The 13467-nt window shown below is 44.1% G+C and overlaps 1 protein-coding gene across 1 annotated transcript; it reads right to left on the bottom strand.

The window, feature by feature from the left end:
• Nucleotides 1–227: 227 nt before the first annotated feature.
• On the bottom strand, nt 228–13010 carry slc13a5b (solute carrier family 13 member 5b). The gene is made up of 12 exons (XM_020508081.2): nt 12818–13010; nt 11108–11236; nt 9987–10123; nt 9371–9588; nt 8999–9173; nt 8756–8878; nt 8409–8621; nt 6779–6885; nt 6512–6633; nt 3169–3330; nt 808–945; nt 228–565 (listed from the first exon to the last, which is right to left on the bottom strand). Exons 1-12 carry the CDS (start codon nt 12917–12919, stop codon nt 440–442), a joined length of 1752 nt encoding a protein of 583 aa, XP_020363670.1. The 5' UTR covers nt 12920–13010; the 3' UTR covers nt 228–439.
• Between the last annotated feature and the right edge of the window lie 457 nt (nt 13011–13467).

The raw sequence follows: 13467 nt of genomic DNA, 5'->3' as shown, positions 1-13467 counted from the left end.
AGACCAACAAATATGAGGCAGAACCTTCTTCTGAGAGTGAGAAGTTGAGAACATGATAATTTGATGGAGATAATACTTGGGCATTTTAAATGGAACTGGACATACTCTGTATAACATATTACAGCATTAAAAGTACAGTAGTGCTACTTTTAACCTCATTCTTCTCTCCAGTTAAACTCATCCTCCAATCCCCCCACCCACCTGACCACCCACCCACCCACCCACCCACCCAGTCATCCACCCATCCACCCATCCATCCATCCATCCTCTCTTTCCACAGGGTTATTCAAGTGTCCTTTGTAATGGAAGCCATGTGGCTTTTCTCCCAACAACCTATCACGACCAGTCACGTTGGTGCCTTTCTCGCCAGAGGTCCATGGCACATTAAGGGCCCTCTATGTGCATTCCTCATGGTGTGGACCGTGGCCCCTCGGTGCCCTCAAACCCCAGTAGTGTTGGCCCAAGTAGGGAAGGTGTCTAGGTGGAACATGGCCCTGCCCCAGCTGTTGATGGCCAGAGTGATGCACAGGATGCCGATGATGTTCATCACTATACCTGTCCTAGCCTGGGAGAGAGCAGGGAAGTAAAATGAGGTGCAATGAATTTCAAGTTCTGTTAGCAATCATTCAAACAGGAGAAGGCAATCAAGTGATCTGTGGCCCAGGACAATTGTCCTCAAATTATTTGTAAATGGCATGTTAAATTGATTTAGGATTTGTTTGCTATTATTTATTTTTGTTAATGAATAATAAGATAGACAATTCACTAGATTATATTATCTTTATAAAATGATGTACTGTAACTCACCATGTCAGAAACCTTGAGGTAGCCGTATGAGAAGACGATAGCATTGGGCGGTGTGGCCACAGGTAGCATGAAGGCAAAGGAAGCACTGAGAGTACAAGGCACCATGACGTACAGAGGATTCATTCCAATGGACTGGGACTGAAATAAACACACAGACAGACACACATCTTTAGCTGTCTGAGCCTGGGCTGAGGAGGACACTCTTACTATGAGTCCCAAATGGCACACGTTTTCCCTACATAGTGAACTACTTTTGACCAGAGGCCATGCACCCTAGTCAAAAGTAGTGCACTATATAGGGAATAGGGCGCCATTTGGGACGCATCCCTAATGACACCACTCAAGTCTGCTTTGGTGCTTTTCTGCACCGTAATCACTGGCTCATAACACTATCTCTGATTTTAGTGTTTGTAATTCTAGGGTTCAAAATCGTCCATTAGGCGTGTGTAATTAAGATGTAATTCTTATACATGCTATGTTGTTTGGGGTCTGAGTCATGGCAGGCAAAATGGAAACGCACCACAGAAACGCATCCAGAGCGGTGTAGAACCACATTGTAATAGCAAAACATAGATTACAATGTAAGCCTCGGTAGAGTTGAATATTATCCCCCAAAAATTCACACGACAGTAATTAGTTTGAAAATGATTACTGGCTGAGATAATTTTTCATGTCATAATTCTCATCCCTCTGTCAGGACCTTCCTCAACAGATATAATGGATGTTATATCATTTAGTTGGATTCATTTTTGTAGCAGTCTGGAAAGACAATACAGACATAAAACAAGCAGCTAGACACAAAATCACACATCCTAGCATCCTCTCTTTCCCAGACTTCACTGTAACTAGTAGTTGGTTCACTAACCCCATTTTTCTTTTCCTCTCCTTCCCCTCTTTCACTCACCCTTTTCTATACTTATGTCATCTTCATGCACTCCTGTTGGCTTTGACCTCAATAAATCCTTCTCTCTATACCCAAGCTTGGCACATTCCGGCATGGCCCAGCTTGGGTCCTCTCTGAGTGCTTGGGCACTGGGCACAGTGATACCATTCATCAGTGTAGATGGGGGTGGGCACCAGGACAAGTCACAGAGCTCAATTGGTGTGTTTGGCAGGGTGGCTATAGAAGGAGGGGCCCAGGGAAGGGTACCAAATATATTCATCTCAAATGACTAACAACACAGGCCAGGGCAGCCAAACAAGGACATGTAGGCCGGCTTCCACGGGGAGTAGTTTCAATGCTGCACTCCTATAGGGGAGATTTCTGAATGGGCTTACACTGGTAAGCACTGTACTTCACATCAAGGAGCTACAGTGTTCAGGCTATTGAAAGTATTGCTGCTGCATGTACTATACGTATCCGTGTGTCAGAGCAGTTTACCAGACTGGATAGCTATTGTATTCCTGCTTCCAGTTGTGTAATACTGTAATATTGTGTAGTAGTGTAGCATTGTGTAGTAGTGTAGTATTGTGCAGTATTGTGGAGTATTGTAATATTGTGTAGTATTGAACAGTATTGTGTAGTAGTGTAGTATTGTGTACTATTGTATAGTAGTATAGTATTGTAATGTAGTATTGTAATGTAGTATTGTGTAGGATTGTAGTAGGGTGTAGTATTGTGCAGTAGTGTAGTATTGTGAAGTATTGTGTAGTATTGTGTAGTGGTGTGGTATTGTGTAGTAGTGCTGTTACATCTGCTTCTGCCACGCCCTCTACTGCTCATCCTGTGTCTCCTTGACCTGCCGCCACTCCCCCAGTGCTCTCTCCCTCTCTCTCTCGCTCTCTGTGAGATTGTGTGGGCGGAGACAGGTGTGCTGGAGTCAGAGCCGATCGCCACCAGCTGCAACCTGTTCCATAATCAAGACCTCTACAAATACTCAGTCCTGCCACTTCCACACTGCCAGATCGTAATCTCTGCTCAGTCAGTCTATGCTTCTAGCCGTTTGTTACTATTTAGATCCTGTTATCTTGTTGTGCCTGTTTTCCTTGCCTGATGCTGTTTTCCTCTCCGCTACAGTTCAGCCCGCTCGGACTCTGGTCCCTGTCTCCAGTCCCACGTCTCTTCATCCTGCTACTCTGTCCTGTATTCCCCACTCTACTACTCCCTTGGATTCCCCAACGGACCTGCTTACCCTGTCCCAACTCCTCTCGCTCCAGCCTCAGCCTCCGCACCTGGTTTCCTGCAACCTGCCCGAGCTTCCCCTGACCTGCACTCCATCTTCCCCCTGTGTTTCAATTAATACCTTGGTTACTTCATCTTAGTCTCCTCATCTGAGTCTGCTCTTGGGTTCCCCTGTTCCACTCCATGTAACAAGGGCCTAGTATTGTGTTATTAATACAGAGCTGTGTGTTGAGTCTTACCATTGAGGCGAGGACAGGTAGGAAGAGAGTAGCAGTGGCCACATTACTGGTGCACTCTGTGAAAATGGCGATCAGCAGACACAGGATGACAGCGATGGCCCAGGGTGGGATGGTGTGGAGGGGAGTCATCTGGTCCCCCATCCACATAGACAGACCTGACTCCTGCAGGGGCATGTACAAAACCATGCAATCAGTCTCAAACAACCATGGCACTCTTGTTTTAGTGTCGGATAGATAACCAGACTCACATACATCTACACATGTACAGGCACTGTAACTACCAAAATAAAGGAAACACTTGAGTAAATGAAGCAGGTGCTTCAACACAGATTTGGTTCCTGAATTAAATAAGCAATTAACATCCCATCATGCTTAGGGTCATGTTTAAAAATGTCCAGTTGTCCATTATTTTGGCTACCATGGCTAGAAGAAGAGATCTCAGTGACTTTGAAAGAGAGGTTTCAAAGTGGCATAAGGGGTTTAAAGTGTTTGTGTGTGTATATTTGTGTTTGTATGTGTCTCAGTCACCGGAACTCAACCCAATTGAACACTTATGGGAGATTCTGGAGTGGCGCCAGAGACAGTGTTTCCACCACCATCAACAAAACACCAAATTATGAAATTTCTTGTGGAAGAATGGTGTCGGATCCCTCCAATAGAGTTCCAGACAATAGTAGAAACTATGCCAAGGCACATTGTGCTCTTGGTGACCTAACGCCCTATTAAGACACTTTATGATGGTGTTTTGTTTCCTTTATTTTGGCAGTTACCTGTACATACTGTGTACAGTTTTTCAAAAACAGAAAGGTTGATTTTAGTCTACTTTAGTAGCTAAGTAAGCAGATAATATGTTACCTGTATCATCCCACATTATATGCCCTACGTTTCATCGTACTTGGGAAGTGAACAGGGTGGAGCTGTGTTGACTAATCAAAAATGTCCCTTTGTCACAATGATCCTGATGAAATATGGGATGATTCAGTTCTCAGTGAGGATCTGACTTTTTTGGTTAAAAAGTTTCTGTGGAAAGCGAACAAAGATTAAACTGTAGAGATATAGAATTTTAATGTGAGCCAGTTTGCTACAGCAGGAAATTAATCCTGCAGCAACAGGAAATTAATTATTATGTGGATTATGAAGGTGAAGGTGGTAAATGACCTTTTAATGGCATCAGACCGAGGCTCTGCATCTGTCCTCGTGCTCCTAGACCTTAGTGCTGCTTTTGATACCATCGATCACCACATTCTTTTGGAGAGATTGGAAACCCAAATTGGTCTACACGGACAAGTTCTGGCCTGGTTTAGATCTTATCTGTCGGAAAGATATCAGTTTGTCTCTGTGAATGGCTTGTCCTCTGACAAATCAACTGTAAATTTCGGTGTTCCTCAAGGTTCCGTTTTAGGACCACTATTGTTTCACCATATATTTTACCTCTTGGGGATGTCATTCGAAAACATAATGTTAACTTTCACTGCTATGCGGATGACACACAGCTGTACATTTAAATGAAACATGGTGAAGCCCCAAAATTGCCCTCGCTAGATGCCTATGTTTAAGACATAGGGAAGTGGATGGCTGCAAACTTTCTACTTTTAAACTCGCATTACATGGGCTTGCTCCTACCTATCTCTCTGATTTGGTCCTTCCGTACATACCTACACGTACGCTACGGTCACAAGAAGCAGGCCTCCTAATTGTCCCTAGAATTTCTAAGCAAACAGCTGGAGGCAGGGCTTTCTCCTATAGAGCTCCATTTTTATGGAATTGGTCTGCCTACCCATGTGAGAGACGCAAACTTGGTCTCAACCTTTAAGTCTTTACTGAAGACTCATCTTGTCACGTTCTGACCCTAGTTCTTGTGTTATTTGTTTGTTTTAGTTGGTCAGGACGTGAGTTGGGTGGGCATTCTATGTTTTGTGTTTCTAGGTTTCTGTTTCTGTTTTTCTGTCGTTAGTTGTCTCTGATTGAGAATCATACTTAGGTAGCCTGGGTTTCACTGTTGTTTTGTGGGTGATTGTTTCCGTGTCAGTTCGCCACATGGTACTGTTTCGGTTTTGTTCACGTTTATTGTTCTGTATTCATTGAGTGTTCAGTTTATGTTTTTAAATAAACAACCATGGTCACTTACCACGCCACATTTTGGTCCGATCCTTGCTACACTCTTCAGACGAAGAGGAGGAAAACCCTTACACATCTCTTCAGTGGGTCATATGATTGAGTGTAGTCTGGCCCAGGAGTGTGAAGGTGAACAGAAAGGCTCTGGAGCAGCGAACCGCCCTTGCTTTCTCTGCCTGTCCGGTTCCCCTCTTTCCACTGGGATTCTCTGCCTCTAACCCTATTACAGGGGCTGAGTCACTGGCTTACTGGTGCTCTTTCATGCCGTCCCTAGGAGGGGTGCGTCACTTGAGTGGGTTGAGTCACTGATGTGATCTTCCTGTCTGGGTTGGCGCCCTCCCCCCTTGGGTTGTGCTGTGGCGGAGATCTTTGTGGGCTATACTCGGTCTTGTCTCAGGATGGTAAGTTGGTGGTTGAAGATATCCCTCTAGTGGTGTGGGGGCTGTGCTTTGGCAAAGTGGGGGGGGTTATAGCCTTCCTGTTTGTCCCTGTCCGGGGGTATCATCGGATGGGGCCACAGTGTCTCCTGACCCCTCCTGCCTCAGCCTCCAGTATTTATGCTGCAGTAGTTTGTGTCGGGGGGCTAGGGTCAGTTTGTTATATCTGGAGTACTTCTCCTGTCTTATCCGGTGTCCTGTGTGAATTTAAGTATGCTCTCTCTAATTCCCTCTTTCTTTCTCTCTCTCGGAGGACCTGAGCCCTAGGACCATGCCTCAGGACTACCTGGCATGATGACTCCTTGCTGTCCCCAGTCCACCTGGCCGTGCTGCTGCTCCAGTTTCGACTGTTCTGCCTGCGGCTATGGAATCCTGACCTGTTCACCGGACGTGCTACCTGTCCCAGACCTATTATTTGACTATGCTGGTCATTTTTGAACATCTTGGCCATGTTCTATTATAATCTCCACCTGGCACAGCCAGAAGAGGACTGGCCACCCCATAGCCTGGTTCCTCTCTAGGTTTCTTCCTAGGTTTTGGCCTTTCTAGGGAGTTTTTCCTAGCCAACGTGCTTCAACACCTGCTGTTTGGGGTTTTAGGCTGGGTTTCTGTACAGCACTTTGAGATATCAGCGAATGTACGAAGGGCTATATAAATACATTTGATTTGATTATAATTAATGAATAAACCTCAAATACACTACAAGTTTTACATTGCCAGGATGTCAGGAAAGTTCCCCTGCAACAGGGTGATCCTACATCTGTATGTACATACTGGCCTTTGTCTCTCACCTCGCTGCCCTTGGCCAGGGCGAACCCTCCCCCCAAGAGGAGAACGATGCTCCAGGGTAACTTCTTCTGGGCCACCTTCCAGGTCAGCAGAGCTGGTGTGGGGCCAGCTGGGTGTTGGTGCTCTGTAGAGGGGTTAACGAATCACTGTTATAGATATGCTATTGTAATGGTCTTCAAGTCTTCATATCCTTAGATACTAAAGTAGCATACTCAAGATCAGGTACCGTGCTTGTTACATTTTATGTGTTGTTTTAAAACATGGTTTACCAGTGTCAAAGCTTTGGGACCTCCTGCAACAGAAGCGTGGGGGCTTGGAAGGTAGGACGAAGAGAAGGACAGCGATGAACACTGCCACTGTGGCATCAGTTACATACCTGGAGGGAAGAATGGATAAAGATAGGGTGGTTATCTGTCAGCATTCAGACATACAATTCATGTTTTCTTGCTTATTTTTTCTTGTGAATTATTGAAGCATATGGGAAGTGAGATACTTTTGGTAATGTGGTGTATGTGGACACCTGCTTGTCAAACATCTCATTCCACAATCATGGGCATTAATATGAAGTTGGTCCCCACTTTGCTGCTATAACAGCCTCCACTCTTCTGGGAAGGATTTCCACTAGATGTTGGAACATTGCTACAGGGACTTGCTTCCATCCAGCCACAAGAGCATTAGTGAGGTTGGGCAATGATGTTGTGCGATTACACCTGGCTCACAGTCGGCATTCCAATTCATCCCAAAGGTGTTCGATAGCGTTGAGGTCAGGGCTCTGTGCAGGCCAGTCAAGTTCTTCCACACCAATCTCGACAAACCATTTCTGTATGGACCTCGCTTTGTGCACAGGGACTTTGTTATGCTGAAACAGGAAAGGGCCTTCCCCAAACTGTTGCCACCAAGTTGGAAGAATGTGATTATATTCTGTTGCATTAAGATTTCCCTTCACTGGAACTAAGGCCTAGCCTGAACCATGAAAAACAGCTCCAGACCATTATTCCTCCTCCACCAAACTTTACAGTAGGCACTATGCATTGGGGCAGGTAGCGTTCTCCTGGCATCTGCTAAACCCAGATTCATCCACCGGACTGCCAGATGGTGAAGCGTGATTCATCACTCCAGATAACGTTTCCACTGCTCCAGAGTCCAAAGGCAGTGAGCTTTACACCACTCCAGTCGACGCTTGGCATTGCACACGGCGATCTTAGGCTTGTGTGTGGCTGCTCGGCCATGGAAACCAATTTCATGAACCTCCAGATCGACAGTTCTTGTGCTGACGTTGCTTCCAGAGGCAGTTTGAAACTCAGTATTGAAGTGACCCGTTCTGTGAGCTTTTGTGGCCTACCCCTTCGCAGCTGAGCCGTTGTTGCTCCTTGACATTTCCACTTCAAAATAACAGCACTTACAAATAGCAGCACTTACAGTTGACCAAGGCAGCTCAAGCAGGGCAGAAATTTGACGAACTGACTTGCTGGAAAGGTGGCATATGACAGTATCACGTTGATAGTCACTGAGCTCTTCAGTAAGGCCATTCTACTGCCAATGTTTGTCTATGGAGATTGCAGGGATGTGTGCTCAATTTTATACACCTGTCAGCAACGGGTGTGGCTGAAATAGCTGAATCCACTAATTGAACGGGTGTCCACATAATTTTGTATATATAGTGTATAATTGGTCAATGTAATGTTTTTGTAACGGTCTCAAGTCTTCTTTGTTTTGAATAAGGCTGCATCTCAAATGGCACCATATTCCCTTAATGGCTCATTTGACCAGAGCAATATGGCCCCTGGTCAAAAGTAGTGAACTACAAAGGGAATAGAATGCCATTTGAAAAGCATACTAGGCCTGTGAAATATGCTGTGTATGTACAGTGTAGTATGCATGAACAGTAAAGGGCCGTACTCTGCGTCAGCATTGAAGATGTATGTGGCCCAGCCTGCCACGAAGCCAGGATCTCTGGTGAACCACAGAACCACCAGACAACTGAAGAGACCCAACACACTCAGCTCTCCAAAAGACATGGAGCCCAGCTGACGATGCTGCTCCTTGATCACATTGTACACAGCTATCTCTTTCTCTGTCTTTACTGCCCCACAGCCCCACGTCTTCTTAAAACTGGGAATGGAGGGAGAGAAAGGGGTTGAGGCTTAAAGGGTGACTTCAGTAGTAAATTGAATTCAGTAGAGTGATTCAAATGAGGATGATCTCTGACTGAAAGATAAAACATGACATTTTGATCTGAAACTCACTTGAATCCCATAAAGACAAACTGCAGCCAGAGCCAAGCCAGGGTCAGCATCAGGATCATGTTGGGGAAAGCAAAGCCGAACCAGGATGCAAAATTTATGACATCGCCATTGTTAGGAAACAGCCTGAGGGAAACATAAAATATTATTAACATTAACACATAAAGAAAAATATTATTTGAAAGATACATGACTTGAAAGTACTGAAATACACTGAGGACACTATCCATAGCTGAAGGTACCCACTGGTTCATCTGTCCCTTGAGCACCAGGTTGGGGCCAGTCCCTGTGAGGGTGGCAGTGCCCCCGATGCTGGCAGCGTAGCAGACACACAGCGTCATGCCCTTACACATCTTCTTCTTGTCTGCAGCCTCCTTACGCCGGATAGCCTCCACAAACGGGTCTAAACAGGTCACCACAACTGGACAAACACAGTCCAAATAGGAACGTTAACAGCATAAATAGTCTCAAAGCAAACATTTGCAATGCACACTTCTCATATATATGCTCCATAATAAGCTTACATGGTCCCCGAGCTCATTCAACGGATAATAAACTCTTTCATTAAAAACACAAATGAACTGTTCATTAATTAGTCCTTCTCTGCTCAGTGCTCACCATGTCCCTCTACCTGTTTCTCCGTCTGTTTGCTGTCAGTGGGTTCCTGAGGCTGGGTGTCCTCCTCAGTGCTGAGGATCACAGGCATCTCAGTCTCTGTGTAGTTGTTGAGCTGCTCCAGAACGGCCTGGACGATGGGCACCATCATGGCTGTGGTGGCTGTGTTACTGATCCACATGGACAGGAAGGCTGTCACCCCCATGAAGCCCAGCATCAGACTGGAGAGACAGGAAACCATAGAATGTGGAATAAGAATATTCTGTAACACTTTACTTCAGGCATAGCATACAGGTTAAATGCTTTATAACTTGTTATAAGCATGTATGAGCTTTTAGAAGGTCATAAGACAAAAAAATGATCCGTTAAAAGGCTAAATACACTCTGACACGGAGAGAGTGAAATGTTAGGTAATATGTCCTCATCATGTATAACGGCAAGGTCAACACAATATTATATCTATATCTGTAGACATACAGATGAACTGATTTCCCTTCTCTAGAGATAGATATAGTCCCAAGAATAGCAAGGGATTTGTATTGATGGGTTAGTTAGTTAGTTAGTTAGCTAGTTTTTTCGTTCAGTCGGTCGGTCAGTTAGTTAGTTGAGGGTCACTCACAGAGCGGGGCGCACCCCTACAAAGAGCAGCACTCTAAGGGCAATGCGTTTGTGCAGGTTCCAGTGCTCCACTGCCACCGCCACCATCAGTCCTCCCACAAACAACATGTTGGTGTCCTTCAGGTACTGCATACACACCTGGAAGACACACACAGACAAGTGACTCAAGGGTCCACAGTGTATTTGTGTAAGCATATGCAAACATCTACCAATACTGTAAACAATGTGCAGACACCATTGTGAAGTATACTGAACACAAATATAAACACAACAATTTCAACGATTCTACTGAGCTACAATTCATATAAGGAAATCAGTCAATTGAAATAAATTCATTAGGACCTAATTTATGGATTTCACATGACTGGGCAGGGGCGCAGCTATGGGAGCCAGGCCCAGCCAATCAGAATGAGTTTTTCCCCACAAAAGGGCTTTATTACAGACAGAAATACTCCTCAGTTTCATCAGCTGTCCAGGTGGCTGGTCTCAGACGATCCCGCAGGTGAAAAAGCCGGATGTGGAGGTCCTGGGCTGGCATGATTAAACGTGGTCTGAGGTTCTGTGGCAGGTTGGACGTATTGCCAAATTCTCTAAAACAACGTTGGAGGCGGCTTATGGTAGAGAAATTAACATAAATTCTCTGGCTACAGCTCTGGTGGACATTCCTGCAGTCAGCATGCCAATTGCATGCTCCTTCAAAACTTGAGACATCTGTGAGATTGTGTTGTATGACAAAACTGCACATTTTAAAGTGGCCTTTTATTGTCCCCGGCAGAAGGTGCACCTATGTAATTCATGCGGTTTATTCAGTTTCTTGATATGCCACACATGTCAGGTGTATGGATTATCTTGGCAAAGGAGAAATGCTCACTAACAGGGATGTAAACAAATTTGTGCCCAATATTTGAGAGAAATACCCTTTTTGTGCTTATGGAACATTTCTGGGACCTTTTATTTCAGCTCATGAAACATGAGACCAATACTTTACATGTTGCGTTCATATTTTTGTTCAGTATATATTTAATATTAGTGGGCTATTATAGTACAGTTTCATTAGACAGTTTTATAGTAGTTTCATTCATCATGTTATTGAAAGATGGCTTGAAATAGAGGCTGTCTTACATCTTTGGACTGCATGATGCCAAACATGGGGAAGAGGACAGCAGGGAGCAGGGCAGTGACAGCCAGAGGTAAGGCCTCTGTACACCAGTACACTGCCATCAGGATGATCACATAGGCACATGCTGCCTCCTGCACAACACATACATAAGATCTAACAGGTCACCAACAGGTCAGAACATCCAACACACCACAACACCTGGGAATGAATACTGCTGGCTCATACAGATGCAATATCTTAATTTGACCCTGCTTCTCACAGCAGGAAAATAATCCTGCAGACAGGAAATGTTCATTATTATCTGAATTATAATTCATATAATTTTTTTTAGGGGTGGATAAATTTTTTGTTAGGGCAAGTCTGACATTTCAAAATGGAAATTACAAACCTTAGAAGCCTTTTCAAGCCTTGAATATACTACAATTTGCATTTCCTTCTGCGCAGGAATATTCTCTGCGACAACAGTGTGATCAAATTTAGATAGCAGATCTGTACTGCTGTTAGTGACAGGAAAATTATATGACACAAAAGTTACATTATATAATCCTAAATTGGAGAGATTATAGTTGATTGGTACCGAGGTATGTTGATTGGGGTTAAAGATCACTTTGTGTTGTAGTCTATGGCAGCACCTGCTAGTCTCTACTGTACACTGATCAGTCCACACGTATCTATGATGCATGTGTGTGTGCGTGTGTGTGTGTGTGTGTGTGTGTGTGTGTGTGTGTGTGTGTGTGTGTGTGTGTGTGTGTGTGTGTGTGTGTGTGTGTGTGTGTGTGTGTGTGTGTGTGTGTGTGTGTGTGCGTGCGCATGACAGATTAGGTATGATGACGTAGTTAGTATTGATTCTGATACACTGAAACTACACACCAAGAATTAGACAAAGATAACATGCTTATAGCCCCATGGGTGAGAACACATGATGCAGTGGTGGCAACACTAGGACCGAGTCTCCACTTCGGTGGCATGTAAATTCTATGTTCCAAATGGCACCCTATTCCCTATGTAGTGCACTACTTTAGACTAGGGGCTATGGTCAAAGTAGTGCACTATAGTGAATAGGGTGGCATTTGAAGAACCTATGACAGGAGGATTCAGTGTAACCAGTGTTCCCACGCTGGAAATGACCTGCCATATATTGTTAAAACAACTGTCTTTGACACCGTTTCAGGGCACAGGGATGATGGGCGGCAAGTAACCTAGTGTTTAGGAGCGTTGGACCAATAACCGAAAGGTCACTTGTTCAAATCCCTGAGCTGACTAGGTGAAAAATCTGTCAATGTGCCCTTGAGCAAGGCACTTAACCATAATTGCTCCTGTAAGTCACTCTGGATAAGAGTGTCTGCTAAACAAATATAAAAATGGTTCTACATAGCTTCTGCCATGCTGCAACTCACTGTTCAGGCTGCATCAACAGGTGCAAGGCTGAACAATACTTATACAATGACTAAATGTCTCTCAACCACAGATTAGACCTGCTTCAATACATTTTCCAAAAAGTGTCTAATTGAAGGTTTAGGATCAATTTAATTATACAAACATCTTTGTAATAAAGTAAAGTATTCATAAATTACCAACCACTTTTGCATTTTACAAATCAAGCAATATAATTAAACAACAATATAAAACCGCTTTCAAGATACATCAAATATATTTGAAACATAAAAACGTTTGTATGAATCTGTGCAAAACAAATGTGACAATTGACATACCTTTGTTCCAATGACTAAAGGCAGCGGGAGAAGAAGTAACGGGGTAGAGAATAGAACGATCTCATTCTTCAGATTCTGAAGGGATTTCAGAAATGCTGCCATCCTATGACTTTAGGAGATGCAGAGGCAAAGAAAGTTGGAGCACTAGTGACGGTCGTTTTACTTCGAGCAGGTCGGGGGAGGGGAGGAAGTGAAAGGGGGAGTCCCGCAGCTGATAATAGGAGAGGGAAGAGAGCTCACGAACATATAATGATGGGAGAAAGATGGAGAGAGAGAAGGCTAAACCTAGATTTAACGGTGGTGGGATCCTGAATACCTTTACCACAACGTTTTCAATAAACATCCTTTTTTTTTTTTTATTCTGAGAGAGAAATGAAACCCTGTACTAGCAGGACACCTAAAAAATATATATTTTTAAGTATGAGCACAACAATTTACAAAAATTATAAACTTAACTTTCTTTACTTCCCTAAAATTGATAGTGTTTGCAATTATGTCTGATGAGCCATGAAGTGTCATGCTGTTCAGTGACCTTTCCCTGTACAGTCCTCTGGGTCTACACAGACAGCAGTAATGATAATGCTCCCTTTGGTCTCCAAAGCTCTGTGGGTTATGACCCAGTATATGGCCTTTCCACTATCATGCCCAGT

The sequence above is a fragment of the Oncorhynchus kisutch genome, linkage group LG18 (assembly GCF_002021735.2).
Source record: "Oncorhynchus kisutch isolate 150728-3 linkage group LG18, Okis_V2, whole genome shotgun sequence".
Lineage (NCBI taxonomy): Eukaryota > Metazoa > Chordata > Actinopteri > Salmoniformes > Salmonidae > Oncorhynchus > Oncorhynchus kisutch.
Note: the sequence above shows the minus strand (reverse complement) of the source record. Positions and strands in the feature narration are given on the sequence as shown.